Source organism: Ochotona curzoniae, unplaced genomic scaffold, assembly GCF_017591425.1.
Source record: "Ochotona curzoniae isolate NIBS_2020 unplaced genomic scaffold, NIBS_Ocur_1.0 scaffold_2453, whole genome shotgun sequence".
NCBI classification, from domain to species: Eukaryota; Metazoa; Chordata; class Mammalia; order Lagomorpha; family Ochotonidae; genus Ochotona; species Ochotona curzoniae.
In genome coordinates, this window is record NW_024467094.1 from 11898062 (window position 1) to 11918050 (window position 19989).

At 57.4% G+C, this 19989-nt stretch overlaps 1 protein-coding gene across 2 annotated transcripts in view; it reads right to left on the minus strand.

The window, feature by feature from the left end:
• The window catches only part of RPH3AL (rabphilin 3A like (without C2 domains)), a 129469-nt gene that overhangs the window by 52395 nt on the left and 57085 nt on the right, over positions 1–19989 (minus strand). For both annotated transcript variants that reach the window (XM_041001387.1, XM_041001388.1), the window contains exons 2-4: positions 11119–11231; positions 9475–9618; positions 7682–7811 (exon numbers count right to left, since the gene is read on the minus strand). In XM_041001387.1, the coding sequence (XP_040857321.1) occupies positions 7682–7811; positions 9475–9618; positions 11119–11195 (351 nt within the window). In that variant the 5' untranslated portion in view covers positions 11196–11231. The remainder of the gene's footprint in view (positions 1–7681; positions 7812–9474; positions 9619–11118; positions 11232–19989) is intronic.

Below are 19989 nucleotides of genomic sequence, written 5' to 3' on the forward strand. Positions count from 1 at the left end.
CCACACAAGAAACCAAGTTCTAGGGCCACAAAACACAGCAGTGCAGGGGTGATTGCAGAAGGCTGATCCAGAGACTACTCCCTGGATGAAACCCAGGCCACCCACAGCCTCCAGCTCTACCCTGCCTGCACGGTGTTGGGCAGAAGACATGAGACAGGACTAGGGCCCTGTTGCTCCCCCTTTCCAGGACCCAGCTTGAGAGAGAGAGCTGGGGCATATGAAGTCAGGCCCACCCCACCTGTTCTTTCACAGATGCTATCAGTACCTATGGGCTGCAATGCATGCACTGAGGGGCCTGCATGGCACATGGAGGCACTTCTGCTGGCAGCAGGGAGCCACTGAGGACTCAGAGGAGCAGGGAGAGAGACAACACAAGCTGCACTAAGATGGGGAGTGAACAGGAAAACAAGTGAAACTCCACTGTGTGGACAGACATCCAGGGGGGCATACAATCAATAGCTTGGCAAACCCTTCATGGGACAGCAAGCCGGACAGTTACTTTCTGGAGGGTCTCCCACTCTTGCCTGTGCCTGGTAGACCCCGGCCCCTGTCACCTCAGTGTCTCCATTTGTAATCCAGGTGTGGAATGCTGAGGGTGAGGTGAGAGCTGGAAAAAGTGCAGTCTAAAGAACCCTAAGACAGTTGCTGGCTTCCTTTCTTCATTTGCTTATTTTTTTTAAAAAAAGATTTATTTATTTCTGTTGGGAGGGCATATTTACAGAGAGAAAGATCCTGTATCTACTTGTTTATTCCCCAAGTGACCGCAAAGGCCAGAGTTGAGCCATTCTGGAGCCAGGAGCTTCTTCTGGGTCTCCCACATGGGTGCAGGGTCCCAAGGACCTGGGCCATCCTCCACTGTATCCCCAGGCCACAAACAGGGAGCTGAATGGGAAGTAGAGCAGCCAGGATTAGAACCGGTACCAATATGCGATCCTGGCACATGGAAGGTGAGAATTAGCCATTGAGCCATCACTCCAGGCATTCTGATATGGGATATGGGCAACCAGTGTGGGGTCCTCCCCCAGTGCCAAATGCCTGGTGCCAGCCTTTTACCAAGGCCTGGTTCTTGGTTTTAAGGAGTATGGGGGAGGAGGCTTGAGGACCTGGCTGCCCTTCTCCCTGGGCTCACCCCTCAGCAAGAGAGCTGGCCCTGGACCCTTCCATGGGGGAACACAGGGCAGGCTGAGGCCAGCGATCAGCAAACAGCTGGGGGACACATGGCAGCAGGAGTCGCAGGTGTTGGGGAGGGCAGTGAGGACCCCCGGGCCTACACTGCCCAGCCACCCAGGTGCGTGGCACCCAGCCTGGCTGCAAACTGGAAATGTCATTATCTGTTATTTACCACAACAGAGGACAGAGAGGAGGATGCTTGAAATTGCCTTTCCTGTAACGGCCACTCAGGAGACTGACCAGCCACGCCTCCTGCTGCCCACAGTGCTCCGGGGGTGGGGGAGGGGAGCAGCTGTCCTCAGGGGAGAAGTCACTGCAGGCCAGACCAGAGAGGCCTGCAGAGCCCAGGTCGTTGTCCCAGCACCTCCAACTACGGTGAAGAAGCTTGCCTCAGGTCACTCTGGGTCACTGCTTGGAAACCACAAACACCCAAAAATCTTGTATGTCTAACAGTGGTGGGGTCCCTCCAGGATGGGAGGGACACAAGGGCACTGCTTCCTGGGGCCCAGGCTGGGCAGCAGACCACAATGGGGTCTCCCCGCAGGGCACCAGCCTCACCAAACTGGACAGGGAGACAAACCAGGCCTGGCTTGGAAATAGCAACTGAACCATTCCCAGGGACACCAAGAGCCGAGCGCCCACTCCCAGCTATGGCCACTGCCCACCCCACCTGGGTACCTGCTAGGGCTGGCCAGAGCCCCAGCCCCACAGGAAGAAACCATCAGAAGGGCCCAGGAGTTGCTCGTTTAACTCTTTCCTTTCCTGAAAAGGCCAGAGAGGGGCAGGGGTTTTTGTACAAGGTCAGCAAGAGCTGGGAGCTTTAGTAGCCCCACCCTGGTCTCCTACAAAGCAGGGATGTAGGCAGGGATCTGGACAGGATTCCGACGAATTTCTCCCACGAATTCACACGCACAGCCCCACCCTACCCCACCTACCACCTGTTCACTAGGCCATTTGGGAACCAAGCAGCTTTCTGACAAATGACCTTGAGCCATGTCCTCATCTGGATTTCAGAGCTATGAGTGGTGAGTGGGACCAGACTGTACACAGAGAAAGCTGGGGACTCACAGCGACCCTGGCACCCCAATGCCTAGCTGAGAAACTGAGGGGGCGGGGGTCCTGGTGAAAGCCACCCAAGCCAAGGCAACCCAGGCAGCCAGGCGAAATGGAAGCAGGGTGTCATCTCAGGAATTTCCTTCAGGTCAGGGTCCAAACTAGAGGCCCTGCTACCACCTGCCCAGCACCCACCAATAGCAAAACGCAGCGAGGAGGAAGCCACGCCCCCTCTGGCCCCTTGGCTGCTGAGTGCCTTGGGTGGGCTCTGGCCACCTGGGTGGAGACATAGAGTCTCAGGTCAACAGCTCGGCTTCTCTGTCCACACTGCTGGATCCTGTGTGCAGCACCATGCTACAGGAGACTTTCACACGAGCAGGCACAGCTGAGCAACCATAACTCTTCAGGATGCTGAAATTTAAATTCAGGCCACATTTAGCATCTCTAGGCGTTATTTTTCTTTTGACTTTCCTTCCTATTTCCCACCGTGCAAAGCGTCCTAGCTTACAGGTTTCACAAAAGCAACCACTGTCGGCCCCGTCTGTCACTGGCGCAGAAAACGAGGTCACCAGGCCACCTGCAGGCCCATGGCCAGGGAGGGGACAGGTGTGAGTGAGTTTGGAAACACCATTCAAGTCCAAGCTGGAAGCCCAGGCCTGCACCGGGGCTGAGGTCAAGTGGAGCCCCAAACCCCAAAGTACTTGATGGCTGACCACGGGGCAGCCTGGGTCCTGCTTGCCAGCTGAGGGGGATACCATAGTGCCTGCTGCCCTGCTGGGGAGCTGCAGATTACTAAGCCCCTCCTGCCCTTCTGCCCTGCTTGGGCACTGCCCTTTCCCCAGTTTCTCACCCACAGATCTGCTCCAGTGAAGCCCCCTGCCTGCTGATTCCCACAAAGCTTCCCAAGCTGCCCTGCACTGCCCACCATCAAAGAGCTAATCCTCGGCCTTGGGCCTGGAATGGGCACAGTGTCTGAACTATGGGTCTGACAGTCCTATGTAGAGGAAGCTTGGGTGCCCAAGGTGCCCAACTGCCAGGGAATCCAGAGCCTGATCAGGTCTCCTGCAGCCCCTTAGCAGCTGTGCCCTGGTCCCCACACACCTACCCTCAGGCAGTCCCACCCCTTTCTACAGTCTGTGCCGACCACCCTCCCCAGATACAGCCCAAGCCCCTTCCTCAAGGACACACCACTCCAGCTATCTGCTCACCTCCCTCTCTGCCACACTTGCAGAGCCATGCCAGGCCTCTGCCTGTCACTTGCTCTGCACAGCGCCCAGGTTCCCTGCAACCCTCTACCCCACCTGTAGATGAGAGTGCCACTTCCCCAGGGCCTGCCATGGTCTCCGCCCACTGCCTGTCACTGCCTCACTTCCATGTTGGTGGAGCACCTGCTGTGGACACCTTCACACTCTGGGGCTACAGTGCAATATGGGCAAGCAGCAGCCTGGCCCTGCGGCTGTGCCTGCTCCACCAACAGGGGGCAGCACACAAGTCCATCTCTGCAGAGCACTGACCCCCTGGGGGCGGATGGGGGAGACAGGCAGGCCAGCATCTGATGCCTGGGGACCTGTGTTTGATTCCCAGCTCTGGTCCCAATGCCAGCTTCCTACTAATGCATACCTGGGGAGGCTGTAGTGATGGTGCAAGGCCTGAAGGTCAGTGGCACGTGGCCGGCACATGAGGGCAAGTGGATGGGCTCTGAGCCACAGGGCAGTGAGTCTTTGCCTTTGTCTGGGGGAAGACAAGACACACTACAGGCACCCAGACAGCAAGGAAAGGGTGTACTTGGATGGAGGTGTCCTGCCCATCAGACCCCAAGCAAGGTGGGGCTTTGGCGTGGGGTTCCTGGCAGCAGTGATCAGGCTGCTTCCTGCCAAACAGCTTGCAGCAGGAAGGGGTCAGACCTGGGTCTCAGGTGAACTGGGAAGCACCTCTCCCCGGGAAGCTAAGAAACCCCCATAGCTGAACAACCACAAAAATATCCATCTTTGTAATGCAGCACAAGCACACATCTTCCACATTCCAATCAGGCCAAGGACACCAGGAGGCAGACCCAGCAGTGACTCTGACAAAACAGCTAGTCACTTGGGGGAGGCAGACACAGCAGTGACTCTGACAAAACAGCTAGTCACTTGGGGAGACTGCTGCTCCCAGGGCTGTAGCCCAGGGACAGGTTCCGGTGGCTGAGCGGGGACAGGAGCCACCCATGACTGCTGCCACAGCCCCAGTGGGAGAGGGGCCCCGAGAAAGCCCCTGTGCATGGCTGGCTACAAGGCAAAATGGTGTGGCTGCCATGACAAACAGGATGGTGCATCATCCCAAAGTCGAACAGGGAATGCCCCGGGCACATCCCCCAGAGACGCCTCTATGGCCACACGCCCGGCTGTGTGATTCTCAGAGAGCAAACGGGGCAAGCAACCCACGTGGGACCTAATGTGGTAGAGACATCCAACGGGATACCACTCGGCCTTAAAAAGGAAGGCGATGTTAACACAAGCCCCAGTGAGCGTTAGCTTCATAGATGTTTATGCTAAGGCCTTGTGGCTGGCATGTGGGGCCAGAGGTCCCATGTCGGGGGTCCTTGGGCCTCACTATTGAGTAGTGAGGGCTCTAGTGGTGTCTGAGCTCTCTGCAGAGCAGAGGTGGCCAGCACTCCCTGCCCCAACCCAAAGCTTCCCAGAGGCAGGCAGGTTTCTCCCAGAGAACGCTCTGTACACCAAGCTGGGGCTGTGTGCTGGGAGTGAGGCCATAGGCAGGGTAGGCTCTGTCTCCCTGGGGCGACTGGGCCACTACACCAGCAAGAGCATGGGGAGGAAACTCCAGATGCTCCTTCTGCAGCTTGAGGCATAGCACAGGGCCCTCAGGACACACTTCCTTGGTCGCTGCTTGAGCAGGTGGGAAGCACAGCAGCCTCTGGCTGGCTTGGGCCCCACTGCACAACCCCTATTCTCCTGGGACGGGCTGCCTCTTCTCGTCCACCAACACTTGGTGTACACAGCCAGGGCCAGGGCTGGCATCTCACAGCAGCCTCCTCTACATCCGCCCCATACAACACACTTGACTGAGAGCAGAAAAGAACCTGGCGGTGTGACAAAGGCAACCTGGGCTTCCAGGCCTCCAGTGGCTCTGCCCGGCCTCCCTGAGGCGAGTGAAGCCGCACTCTCCATCAGGCTGTGAGCGGCTGACTCAGATCGTCAGCAATTAGGAGCGCCGGGCCTATCTAATTAACCAGCCGGCTCCTCAGCCTCCCCACCACGGCCCTCAGATAATGAGGGCAGCAGCCTAGGCGGGCAGGCCCAATTACAAGGGACGCAGCCGTGAGGACCTGCCTGTGCCCTCCACCCAAGCACTCATCAGCCTGAGCCAAGGCACACAGCCGCGGCTCTGGCTGGAGATGCACCTCCGTGTTCCCAGGAACCCCTGAGGACCAGTTCTCCTGCGGCAGACCTGCGCTAGACACTTCTCCAGGGGCCCCCTCTCCCAACATGCCCAGGTCCTCGTATGCTCCCAGATCCAGAAGTGATGTCCCAGAGGTGGAAGGCAGAGATGGGGAGTTGGGGGGTGGGGGTGTCCCATAAAACAGGCAAGCCCAGAGCTGAGGGCTTCAGATAGTCCAGGGAGCTCACCCAGGCACCCAGGGCACCTACCGCTTACCCCTGACTGTGCAGCACCTCCCCCTGGCCCGGGGTACAGATCCGTGTCTGTCTTCAGTGCCTGGCCAGGGGATTGGGCAGGAAGAGCCTGTAGTATGAGCGAGGGGACAATGCTTCATATCCCTGGCTGGCATCAGAGAGCCCCTGTGAGGGCGAAGGCTTGGCAGAGGCCATGTCTGAGCCTGCATGGTCACTTGGGGGCATGGGGGCAGGGGGAGGGGCTACAGAGCTCGCTCCCTCTGCTCCAGCGCTGCTTGTGCCCAGAGGCCTCCCAAGGCCCTAGCTCCGCTTCTTGCCTTCTGGAAGCTAAGGCTGCACCCCAGCCTCCAGCTCCTGCTTCCTATATGACCTGAAGGTCCAGCCATTGGGGCTCTACTCCCTCCTTTGGCACACAGCTCCCAGCCATTTCCAGTGACACGCCTCCCCTTTGCTCTCAGGCTCATGGGACCGGTCTCCTCCAATGAGGCCTCCTGGCTGTGCTCAGGCCTGGAAGGTCCAGCCCAGCCCTGGCCCTGGAGGGTGGGGAACCCTGGAGAGTGCTGTCTTTTCATGCTCTGGATACTGACCTGGGGGGGGGGGGTCCCTGGAGCCAGGACCTGCACACAACTGACCGCACATCTGACCATGAACTGTCGCTTATACCAGCCACTTGTATGACTATCAGGAGTCCTCCTGGCTGACTCAGGACATCTGAGGCCTGAGAACTCCCAGGACTTCCCCATAAATTCTGGAGAATATGGGCCCATGAGCACTCCAAGAAAACCTGAATTCTAGTAGGAGGATGCTAGGTGTGATGAACTAAACTGCGCGTCCCTATCGGTCCTGCAAGGAAGCCTTAACCCCCGTGTGACTGTAATCAGGCAGGGATCATTCAGGGACTTCCTGAGGTTGAACGACATCATGGGGTCCGGCATCATGGTGTCATGGGGTAAGCCACATCTTGTGATGCCAACAATCCACATCAGAGTCCTGGTTCGAGTCCCAACTACTCCATTTCCAAACCAGCCCCCGAGCCTCCAGGCCTGCAGGCTGGATAAACCTCTAGTTCTTTACATTTGCAGTGATAGAAAGTTGCTGAATGCAATTTCTGCCAGGAAGAAAGGAGCAGGTGGCCCCGTGGGATGGAGGGGTGAAAGGAGGCACTGAGGAACCCCGAGCACAGAAAGGCAGAACGCTCTCCCAGGGGCGACCAGAGAAGGCTGGCAGGGACAGTCCAGGGAGAATTAAACGTCGGGATCAAAAATGGCTTGGAAGCAACAGGAAGCCCTTCACCACGCAGAACAACTCAGTTGAAGCAGAAAACCGTCGTTCTTGCTGTGAAGTGACCACCATGAGAGCAGGACCACAGGACAAGATGTGAGGTGCTGGTGTCCAAGCTGGCCCTGGGCAAAACCAACAACGCTGATGGAGCAGCGCTGTGCCAGGCGCGGCTGGCAGAACATGGACTTCACAACCCGTAATCCTCCAGGTGCTCTGAGGCACACATCACACGTGTGTACACACACATCACACGTGTGTACACACACACACACCCCATCCTATGCTGAGGATGTGGAGACCTCGCAGAGGGTTGCTGGGTTCACAGGGCTCTCGTGAAAGCCAGATCCACATCCAGGCTGTGAGGTGTGAGTGGACCCCTGCCAAACTAGCCCCAGGAACCAGGCTCTCTGGCCCTCAGGCTGAGGTGCTCCTTGCCACGGGGCAGAGGCTGCCGCGGCATGCACACGTCCACCCGCACACACAAACACACTCCGGCATGCCTAGCCGCTGGGCAGCCAGAGCGCTAGGGCCGTGTGAGGCCTTACCTTCTGGCAGTCCCTGCAGAACACCGAGGAGCTGCCCAGGAAGCCCAGCACCTCCCCGCAGAGCAGGCACTGGGACAGGCCGTTCCCCATCACGTTCCGCTGCATCGTCTCCAGCCGCTCCACCAGCCGCCTGCAATGGGGCACGCACGGTTAGACGCATGTGGGTTGCTTCCCAGACCAACTCGAACCCTGCCTGGGCCCCCATGCCCTTGCATGCCACATGTGCTGTCTGTCATCCTCTAGGGTCCCTGTTTTTGCCCTATGCCCCTCCCCTGGCTAAGTCCTTGGTCGCCCAACAGTTACTTGTTGGTGCTCAATGCTGAGTCTTACAGGAAACACGCTGGAGACAATCAGGCCCCTGCAGTCAATGCTGCAGAAAACCAATTGGCAAGTCAACGTGTGAGCCAGTGGACCTCGGAGAGGGAGGCGTGCTCAGTGGAGGCAGACAGGCAGCGGAGTGGGGGCCTGACAGCCTGATAAAGGCTCCGAGTGGGGGGCCCAGAGAGGGGTATTCTAGCCTTGGAGGCAGCACATGCCCAGGCCTGGGGTGTGACAAGACATACAGGGGATGTGGGTGGGAGACAAGGGTATACAGAATACAGACAGCAGGCAAGGGCCAGATTTTGAGGGGTTTGAAGCCATGGTTTTGTGTGTTTATTTTTTCCTCTAAGCTGTCAACAGGGAATGACTCACTTCCAGAAACAGATGTACAGGCTGGCACACAAATAAGCCTGGTAGGAAAGCCACCACCTTCCCATTTTAAAGATGGGAAGGCTGAGGCTCAGATTTGGGAAGGCATTTTCCAGGGCTTTGGCACTCCCAGGAGGCAGAGCCAGGGCCTCTGGCAGCCCGGCCAGCCAGGCTCCCCTCCCAGGATAGCCTCAGGCTGGGTAATGAGGTTGGCACTAGCCCCGTGCTCTCAGCAAGGACTTTCAGCTTGCACAAGGGAGAATTCCCCTGTCAGACTGACCCGACCCTGGGGCCCCCGGCAGGACAGCCCTGAGTCTCCACACGGTATGTCCTCTTCCTGCTTGAATGGCCAGCGGGCACTGACTTTGGCTCCTTCTGAGCCCCTTACCAAAGCCAGCGCTCACAGGCAAGGCCAGCCAGGGACTGTGGAACACAGCACGGGACAGGCAAAGTTGATGGCACCCAGGAGCCCCTGGTGCACACCCCCGGCCACTCCCTGCATACTCCGCCTGGGAGCGGGCCTGGCACGCCTGTGCCGCTGAGGCACTTGCGGCTGGCTGCCGGGAGTCGCAGCGGGCCCTGGAGCGGCACGTGCACCCACATCTCTGCAGGGTCTGATTCTCTGAAAATGACCATGTCCTTAATAGAACAAGGAAAAGGAGACCGGAACCAAATGAGCTGTAGCCTGATGCATTGCCCAGAGCACTTTCCTACTTGTGCTTTTCGGTGTTTTTTCAGATTTTCTAGGAAATGGGAATTGCTTTTGTTACAAAACAAGGTAAAACACAACAGGCACAAGGACAGGCAGAGCTGAGCTGGGCTCCCAGCAACAGAGGCCTCGGCCAGGGGTTGGGGGGAGCCGAGAGCAAGCCGGACATGCACCTGCCACAGCTGGGCCTGCACGGGATGTCTTCCCTAGCCGGCTCCCTGCACTGACCGGCAGCTGGCATGCCTTCCTGTGTTACATCTGGGGTTTCGGAGAGCGGGGGCGGGGCAGGGGGTGTTTGAGGAGAGCTGTAGGGGATCCTGACTCTCTCCCTCCCATCAGGGACACGCGGCCCCAGGGCCTCCCCAGCTTTCTCCGCAGCAGACCCCGCCCTCACCCGACTCTCTGCTGCTCCAAGACGTCAAGGCGCTCAGCTCTCCGGATGACCTGCAGGACAGCCTCGATCTCCGCGGGGCTCAGGCTCTGGCTCCTCCGCTGCTTCTCCGTCTGGTAGGTGTGCACAGACCAGCCTGTCTGCAGCCTGGGGCGGTGGGCGGGAGGACACAGGCAACGGTGCTGAGGCCTTGCCATGGCGAGCCCTGCTCCCGTGACCATGTCTATATGCTCCGGGGGTGAGAGGTCCCACCCCGTGTGGTTAGTCTTCTGAGCTCCTGCATGGCCCTGGTGTGTGTCCAGCCTCAACACTGTGCCACGGTGGCATGGTACCCTCTGGCACCTCTGGAATGCCAGGTTCTGGGGGGGGGGATGAGGCCCTGACCCAGCTGGCCTCTGCGTACCTCTCCACCTCACTGCGTTCAGGCCATGCAGGCCTCAGTGAGTCACTCCAGGGCCTTCACACGTGCACTTCCCGCTGCCTGGCAGCATCCCCAGGGACTGCCATCTAACACCAACCCAGTGTGAGCATGCTTCCCTTAGTGTGCCAGCCCACTACCCAGGCACAGGGAGGCAGCCCAAGAGCAGCTGTATCCCTGAAAGGGCTCACCTCGCCCACCTGTGCTTCTGACTAGGGGCCGTGCTGACCTCGGTGGCCACACACAGCACAGGGCTTTAAAAGCATTGCTGGTGCCTGCAGGCTGGAAGGCAGGCGTTCCCGAGCTGGAGCCAGGGAAGGTCACTTCCTCGGGCCCCCCAGAGGGTCTGCCTGTGGCTCCCAGCCCAGAGCTGGGTCAGGCCTGCTGCTGGCACACCCCGGGGAGGAGATAAAAGCATTACTCTGTATTGAAAGGCTCGACAACAGCTCTGGGCAGGGAGGACTTGGACTGGGGACCTGTGAGGGTCATGCCGGGCCAGGCTGATTCCATCCCTGGGCACCCTCCCCACATATCACGTGGGATGCCACATGGCCTGGGCACTGCAGATTCATTTTCCCATTCTTTGATGTCCCAGCCCCGTCTCCCTGAGGCGTGGAACATGTAATTGCCAATTTCTTAGACTTGGCCCCCGTTGGGGAATGCCAGCTCCAATGAGACTGGCGCAGGCTGGCAGTGGGGGAGGGGGTGCAGCAAGGCACCGCAAGGCTCCGAAGGCCCACGGCCCCTTATCGGGTGAGGTACAGGGTTGGGGTCATGAGGGGCAGGGAGAAAAGGCAGAACCAGTCACGCTGGACGCTAGGTGGAGACAGCCTGTTCCAGCCAGAGATGAGGGCTCAGCAGGCTGAAGAACAGGATAACCAGGAACCCCACCTCACCCACCCCCATCACACCCCAAGAGAGATGGGTGGGAACCAGGGGGAAGGCAAGACCCTGGCTATGTGCTGTGTGACGCTGAACCACATAACACAGTGGGCAAGACCTAGGTTCCCCTGTCTTAGGTCCGGGAACAGCAGCCAGGGCCTCTGGGTACTCTGCAGAGGCCACACAGCTGGGAGTCACAGGGACCTAGGCACCTTGGCCTGGCCACTCGCTCATCCTCTTCATCACAGGCTCATGTGGTGTGGAAAGAGCAAGTGGCTAAAGGCCCAGCTCAGGGCCTGTGGTAGCGCAGCACCCTTCACATTCTGGGAGGGGGAGGGAGCACTCACTTGGCCCGGAGAGCGAGCTGTCGGTCGTTGGGGCAAACCCATTGGTCATTGCCACTACCGAAGATGGTGTCGGCCATGGCTCCAGGCACCCAGCTGAGGGCAGGCAGTCACATCTGAGAGGGGAGGGAACAGAGAGGGTGTCACCGACTGGAGAGCGGTGGCTAGACGGGGTCCCTCTGAACCAGACACCAGGGTCTCTAGGCACCATCCCCGTCTACAGCCAGGCTGTGGGAACCATTTCCCAGCACAGCTCCACTCCTCACCCTGGCCCCTTTGCCAAAGGCCCAGCTGTCCAGAAGGGATGCCCGATGAGGCTGCTGGGCTGAGAAACCACAATGGATGTGACCAGCAGGACACTGAAGGATCGGCACAGAAGGGAGACAGGAAGAACACCTCAGTCATGCCCAACTCAGCAGGCGGGCATTTGCTCCCTGTTGGTTCTCAGGGCACACCACTAGCAGGAGGAGACAGTGGGACAGCTGGGCATCCCCAACTCATGTTCAAGCCCAGGGCAGCAGCTCGGGTACCCTGAACTCCCAAGGAGGTGACAGTAAGCACCACGGAGCTTTACAGAGCCAGGTGGAGGGCTGGGAGCACTGCCCCAAGGGGTGCTAGCCCTGGTCCCTGGGCACAGAGTGGGGAGCCCTGCTCCAGAACTGCCCAAGGGGTCCACAGGAGCACAGGCCAGGCAGGTCACTTTCCAAGACTGAGAGCAGCACCTACGCTTTGCTGTCCATCCTAGGAGGGTGCTTGTGTAACTGGAGGGAACAGGAAGAGTGAGGAGTGAAGGAGGGGGTGAGGGGGCTGACTGAGCATGTCAGAACCCTAGAGCGAGGACAGGCGGCTGCACTGAGCCACCCACATTGCCCTGGGCTGCTCCTGACTAGGCCAGCAGTTCCCATTCTCAGACCCAACCCCCTCCGAGGGTTAAGGATGGTGCTGTGGCACAGCACGTTAAACCCCATCACCCATGATGCCAGCATCCCCTAGGAGGAGCTCCAGCTGCTCCACTTTCAATCCAGCTCCCTGCAAACAGCCAGGTAAAAGCAGCAGAGGATGGCCCAAGTGTCTGTGCCCCAGAAGATGCTCCTGGCTCCAGACTGGCTCAGAGACAGCTGTTGTGGCCATTCGGGGAGTGAAACAGCAGATGGAAAATGGCTCTTTCTCTCTGTCTCTCCCTCTTATCTCTTCCAAAATAAATATGGAAATCCATCTGACACTCCCTCAAAATGTTAAGACACTGACCCAGAAACTCCGCCCCTCAGTCCACACGCAAGAGTGCCCATGTCTACACACACCTGGGCTGTAATGTCTACATAGCGCTATCCCATTGCCCCAAAACACAGTGAACGCTCAGAGGGCTCCACAGGCACCCAGCTCGCTATGATCTGGCCACAAGATGTCACACAGCACTGATGCCTGCTGAGAGAAGCCAGACACAAAGGCCCTCGCACGCCAGCTGTGTGATGTACCTGACAGGCCACATCTCCCAACAGGCAGCCCCAGAGAGACCAGGCCAATTAGGAAGTAGCTAAGGGTCAAGCAAAGCGGCTGGGGAAACACCACTTTGAAGGGGATCTGGATTTCTTTCAGAGGTGACAGAAGGTTCTGGAGTGAGACAGTGGTGATGGCTGCATGACTTTGCACATGCACTAAAACCACTGACTGTAACCTCTTCGAGGTGACTTCTACGGGGTGTGAATCAACAATTCCTTGGCGAGTTAGACAACGATTCTATGTAGTGGCAGGTGCTGCGGTGCTGTGGCTGAAGCCACTGCCTGTGATGCTGTCATCCCGTCTTAGAGCGCTGGCTCGAGTCCCAGCGACTCTACTTCTGATCCTGCTTCCTGCTAATGATCCTAGGCACATGGGCCCTGGTACCCATGTGGGAGACCTGGGTGAAGTTTCTGGCTCCTGGCTTTGGTCCGGCCAAACCTTGGCTGTTGCACACATGTGGGGAGAGAACCAGCAGATGAAAGGTTTTTCTCTCTCTTTTTTTAAGATCTATTTTATTTATTTGACAGGCAGAGTGTCAGAGAGAAAGAAAAAGACAAACAGATCTTACGTGTACTGGTTCAATCCCCAAATGACAACAACCACCGGGGGCTGGGCCAGACCAAAGCTATGAGTCTGGAACCCCACCAGGACATGGGTAGCAGGGACTCAGGCACTCAGGCCATTTTCCACTGTCTTCCCAGGTGAATCAGCAGGGAAAGGGAACTAGATTTGGGGCAGCTGAGACTTGAACCAGCACCTAAAATGAGAACAGTGGGTTAAGCCACTGCCTACAACTCCAGCACCTCATGTGGACATTGGTTTGCGTCCCACCTGCTCCATTTGCAATCCAACTCCCTACTAATGGCGCAGGAAAAGTACCAAATACAGCCCAAGCACTTGGGTCCCTGCACCCACGTGGGAGACATTCATGAAGTTCCCTGCTCCCAGCTTAACCACTGGCTACAGTGGATATCTGGGGAGTGAACCAGCAGATCAAAGATCTCTCTCTTTCTCTCTCTCTTTTTTGTAATGCCTTCAAATAGATAAGCAATTTTTAAAAAATTAGTTTCTGGGGTCCAGAGCTGTTGCCTAGTGTCTAACGTTCTCACCTTGAATGCACCAGGATCCCATAAGGGCGTTGGTTATAATCCTGGCGATGCCGCATCCCATCCAGCTCCCTGCTTGTGGCCTGGGAAAGCAGTCGAGGACGGCCCAAAGCTTTGGGACTCTGCACCCACGTGGGAAACCTGGAAGAAATTCCTGGATCCTGGCTTCGGATCGGCGTAGCATTGGCTGTTGCGCTCACTTGGGGAGTGAATCATCAGATGGAAGATCTTCCTCTCTGTATATCTGACTTTCCAATGAAAATAAATAAATCTTTAAAAATACATATATTTTTAAAAATTATCACAAAGTCAGATATACAGGAAGAGAGAGACAGAGAGGAAGATTTTTCATCCAACGATTCACTTCCCAAGTGACCACAACGGCCGGTGCTGCGCTGATCTGAAGCCAGGAGCCAGGAACTTCCTCCAGATCTTCCACGTGGGTGCAGGTCCCAACGCTCTGGGCCGTCCTCGACTGCTTTCCCAGGCCACAAGCAGGAAGCTGGATGGGAAGCAGGGCTGCCAGGGTTAGAACTGGTGCCCATATGGGATCCTGGTGGCTTCAAGGACGCTAAGGACTTTAGCTGCTAAGCCACCGCACCCGGCTCAAAAATAAGTAAATCTTTAAAAGATTACTTGTGGCTTTGAGTACCCCTGAAAGGTATTGGGGACCCTCCATGTTATTGGGACTAGACCAACGTCACCATTCCTGTGCTGACCAGCAGGGGGCAGTGTGCAGATAGTCACTCACCACACATCCAGGCACCTGCTCTTCCAGCTGGAACCTGATGCACCACTGTGGACCTACAGACTTGGATAACTCCAGGCTCCAAAGCCAGGCATGGAGACCCCACAGCCAGGCCCAAAACCTAGGGGCGAGGGGAGGGGGGGATGTTCCTGAGATCTCAACTCTAGACTTTCTCTCAAACAAGGCTAAGGTAAAATCCAGGAAAACGCAGGTGAGGTCAGAAGCAACACAGTTACAGACACTTTAAACCTGGAGCCCTGTTCCAGCCCTTTGAGCACACTGGTTTGTCTGGGCTCTGAATTTTCTTTGTTGAATTGCTGTCACCTTGTAAATGGCACAGTTGTACTGCCCACCGTGGGTGTGAAAATCTTTACTCTGTTCAAAGCAAACATTCACAACTGACTATTCCCAGGAGCCCTGCTTCTGCGTCTCTTCAAAACCTCAGGGAACAGAAGGGATGGCTGAGTGGGTGCAGAGGGCAGCATCCCTGGGCCAAGTTCAGAGGTCACGTTTGAGAAACTTCCACAGCAACACTGCAGCCACTCCAGGCGTCAGTGACTGGAGTGGGTATTGCAAGCAGCACAGTGGGTTCGGCCATGGCCCACTTGTGATGGCAGCCTCCCATCATCAGGGCACTGCTCTGCATCCTCACTGCTTCATTTCCAATCCAGCTTCCTGCCAACAACGGCCCCCATGTACTTGGGTTCCTGCCACCCACAGGGGAGACCAGCCTAGGGTCTGGGGTTCCTAACTTCAGTCTTGTCTGGCCCTTGCTGCTGTGGCCATTTGCAGAGTGAAGCAGGGCATAAAAGACACCTCCCCCTCCTCCGCCTTTTGAATATGTCAACAAGTAAACATTTCTTTAAAACAGGGGTCAGGGGCAGGACTTGGCTTGCTCCCAGCAAAGTACATCTAGAATCATCCAGCACATGATGCTCTGCTGGGGGGCGGGGAGCCTTGTCGGGCTAACATTTGTTTCCTTCTTGGCGAATTGTTAAAAATCTAAATTTATTAGATCTTTCTACCAAAACACTTGCAACAGCCAAGGCCATGCCAGGTGGAAGCCAGAAGCCCACAGCTCACAGGTTCTGTATTTTTGAGCTCCAGGGAGGAAGATCTTGCTGCACACTCCCACCTGGGTGACCCCCAGGGCATACACAGCCACCCTTCTCATCGGGATTCACATCTACTCGGGAGGAGGCCACTGCCTCCTTGATGCACGCTGCAGGCTCGGAGCCGCTGAAGCAAGTGCTGGGCTTAGAGCCCTGGGACCAAGCGGCCCAGCTGGTCCCTCCAGGTGTCCTCTGCATGAGGGTGCGGGCCAGCAACCCAGTGTCACCCAGGAAGGCAGCTGCTGGATCCAGGCCTCTGACCCTATAGCAGCAGCTGTTGCCAGCAGCAGCTGTTGCCAGCACACATGAGATTTCCAGAAAGACATCAGAAGGTAAGCAAGCCACCCTCACAGAGGCCGTGCACACACTGCCAGTCTGTCACCTGTGCCATGTCCTGCCGCTTTCATCTCTCTGACCTGCAGACCGAGCACATCCTGCCTTGGTTTCAGGTCAGGGACATTTTACTGACCCTGCCAGGCCCAAGGACTCCCCAGGCTGCGGCACAAATGAATGAATATCCATGCAGCCTCCCCTGAGCCCCATCTGGTGGCTTGGCTGTGGTCCGTCTGGATGAAGTCAAAACTGTGACCCTATGGAAGACAGCTCCCCCTAAAGCAGCACACGCCAAGACCACAGCTGTGTTGTGACCCTTCCCGACACTCCCTCCCACCAAGCGACCGTGACAAAGCAAACCCAGGCCTGAGAGTGTAGGTGCCCAGGATGGGCTGTCTCTATAGTAACAAGAAATGGTTTAGGGACATGAGCAGGAGGGGACACCACAGGCGATGGCCAACATGGAGTGGCAGTACACACAGAGTGGGGTTCCCACAGTTGCTTGGAGCAGGTGAACAGAGAGGCACAGAACGAACCACTTGGCCAGCACCCCTTGCCCCAACAGGGAGTGGTGGCAAACGCTCCTGTAGCTGGCTCTGTTGGCCAATGTTACCACAGCAAGAAAGGGTGGACCCAAACGGTATCCAGCAAACAAACCGTCAACCCTGACCCCGGTCTCCAGTCAAATCCCTTCCTGGAACCGTGGGGAGTTTGATTTTCCACTTGGCAGAGATGCCACACGGTTGATAGGGGAGGTAAACAGGAGTCTCCAAGACAGCCAAGCCCCCTCCCCACACCAGCTGCAGATGGGGAAGGTCCTGAGGGCCCAGCAAGTGGCCTCTGTGGCACCAGACAAGAAGACTTGCCCTGTGTGCCAAGTCCAAGCTGGCACCCAGGGAGCTGCACCGGAGTGGGAGCGGCAGGGCAGAGCTGAGACTGTCAGTCACGTCGGCCCTGGTGGGGGAGGGGACAGCAGCTGCACTGTGCCCCTGCTGTTTGTCACCCCAGTTGAGGAGCCACAGGAGGCCACGGCGACAGGGAAGGAGACAGGAATACACAGAGGGAACAAAAGTCGAGTCAGACAGAGAAAATACTTGCCAAGCAGCAGGTGTTCTTGAGGCTGCAGCGACGCCGTGCAGTGCTGTGCCAGAGCCTCTGTCCCACACCCGGGAACTAATGCTGCAGGGAGCCTTGGCAACAGGCCCTGACATCTGCTCCGTTACTATGAGACGGAGGCACGAAGACAGCAGCCAGATAAGGGGCACCCGCAGCAGCTTGTCCTGCACCTGTTGGGATGAGAGAGCCCTAGAACATGCCCCGTGGCCTCTTTGAAACCTGGAGGAGCCAGTGGCTGAGAAGCCATGAGGAAGGGACCCTGTGCATAAGTGGGACAAGACAGGGGTCGTTGGTCTCTGTTACTCCTGAGTAGAGACCACACCCCTAGGGGTGCCAGAGGGTCTAGAACACAGCGGTGTCCAGTACACCTGCAGGCACCCACCACCAACCTTCACGGGTCCACCACGGCACAGTCAGGTCCAGCCACCTGGGCCTGGCAGCACAGCCCCCACCTCCTTCACCATCTTCCAAACTGGACACACACAGGCTCATTCCCCTGTTCTGTCTCCGGCCCCACAGTACATTGCAGTCAACACCAACCCAAACCATGGGAAACCGAGAAAGGACTCCAACATGATCAGTGTCAAAAGCCACGCTGATCTGGAAGGTCAAGTGCACCCAGAACAGGTGCAATAAACGGCTCCAGCGGGCAGATATCCGCCCAGAGAACCCAGTGCTTGTGCATTACACCAGATGGGGGATTACAGGGAAAGTTGTTTTTGAAGTCATTTTCTAAATATGATTCAGTCAAACGACAGCATTCTCCTTGTCTCTCAGCTCCAGCTGGGAGCACCCCCGGGTCTCTGTGCCCTTTGGTTTGGGACAGTCCATCCAGGATGCCCTGGGAGGGATCTATCTAGTCCATGGCCCCTTCCTGAAAGGCACAGTGCTCAGTGTCCAGCACTGCCCCGTGCAGGGCAGAGAACCACACGCAGTTCCCCAGCTCCAGTCACAGAACACACACACCAAGGGCAGCCCAGCAGTTCCTCCTCCTAGATCTGGCGGGCCGGTGGGCCTTCCTTTGCAGTCTGTCCCACCTGAGTCTCTGATAGCTCACAGAATGCTGTGGGATAGGTTTTCTTGCCCAGTTGTACAAATCTTTGAGAACCTTTAATGGCCTAAAATGGCCATTCCCGTGAGCCCCAAATGCCTGTCTGTCCCATGGCCTACCAGGAGCTGCCTTCTCACACCCAGATTAAAATGCTGTTCAAGGGCCTGGCGCAGTGGCGCAAGTGGTTAAGGTCCTCGCCTTGCACGCCCGGGATCCCATATGGGTGCCGGTTCTAATCCTGGCAGCCCTGCTTCCCTTCCAGCTCCCTGCCTGTGGCCCGGGAAAGCAGTCGAGGACTGCCCAAAGGTTTGGGACCCTGCACCTGTGTGGGAGACCCAGAAGAGGCTCCTGGCTTTGGATTGGCATAGCATCGGCCATTGCGCTCACTTGGGAAGTGAATCATCAGACGGAAGATCTTCCTCTCTGTCTCTCCTCTCTGTATATCCGCCTTTCCAATAAAAAATAATAAAAATAAATCTTTTAAAAAAAATGCTGTTCAAGGCCTCCTAGCAGAATACGACGTGAGATACCTGCTATGGCCCCTTTGTTTCCAGCGCAGCCCTGGGACTTCAACAGCCTCACACTGCGCCAGCACATCCCCAGAGATGCTGCTCACGCTTGTCATTTCTGAATGGTGACAACAGGGCAGGCAAGATTCCCGCCACTGGGAGATGCAGACAGGCTGACCCCGGGGTAACTGGGGCTCTGCTCCTCCTTGGTCCATATTGTGTCAGTCCCACACAACGCGGAGCGACCTGAAAAGCCAAGGCCGAGGCATCAACACAGCCAGGCTCTCCCTGCAGGCCTGAAGCAGGACCCCATGCCACGCCTCCTCCTGATGTACAGGGCCCACAGACAACCCGCAGCCTGCCCTGCTTCACCCCAACTCTGTCCTAATTGAAATTGCAGCTGCTCTCCTGCCTTAGTGCAGTGCTGCGGGTGACCCCTATAGGATGCAGGCTTCGCATTCACCCCAGGCTCCACAGGGCCTTCCCTGACTGCCCACAAAGGAGTCTACGGCACAGAAGAAAGAGAGCCGATGGCATGGGGATTGGGCTCACGGGACAACATCCAGTCCTCAGGGTGAGCAGGTGTCCCTGGCCCCTCCATGTCCAAGTCCTTTGAGGCAGAGATGAGAATCTGCTACTAGACATGCAGTGGGCGTGGCTCTGCTGAGGCCAGGCCAAGCAGCCCTTCTGCAAAAGAAACCCTGACCACCCTCTCAGTGAGGGGCTGCTTATTGAAGGAGCCCAGGGCAGTGCCCACTGGGAACATGAGACATGTATGGAGAGAGACCAGTGCTTGGCTGCTCACCTTCTCATGGATGTGCTAAGGCTCGGGTGTGCTCACGAGCTGGCAAGCAGCTTTGTATGCGGCCCGGCCTGGACCCCAGCTTTCAGGCGGCTGTCCTCAGCCTGGCTCCATCCTTCCCCATCCGTCCTCTGCCCAGGACCCCGGCTCTGGCTATTCGCTTCAAGCCAGCAGCCAAGGCAACCTCCAGCTGGCCTGGCCCGCTATCTGCAAGCCAGCTGTCGCCTCTCATTCATGGAAACACAAACAGACCTTTCTCTGTTTCAGCTCCAAGGTCGAGCACTGCACTGCCTGGGAACCTGCTGTCTGCTTCCTTGCACACTTCTGGTCGTCTTCCCCTCCCTCCCCCACTGGCAGATGCTACTAATCCCCAAATCCTTCAGCAAGGCTCGTGGGTGTGGACTCTGGGTGGGTGGGACTTCAGGGGGAGACTCTGAGTCAGAACAGGGACCACTCAGCACATGAATTGGCAGGGAGAAGTCGCGCAGAGAGGTGACCCGAGTGGAGCCCCAGCCCTTAGCCAGGAACCTTCAAGAGGAACCCACGTATCACAAACCCCTCCTGCACAAGCTCAGCCTGACCCTGGGCCGCCCAACT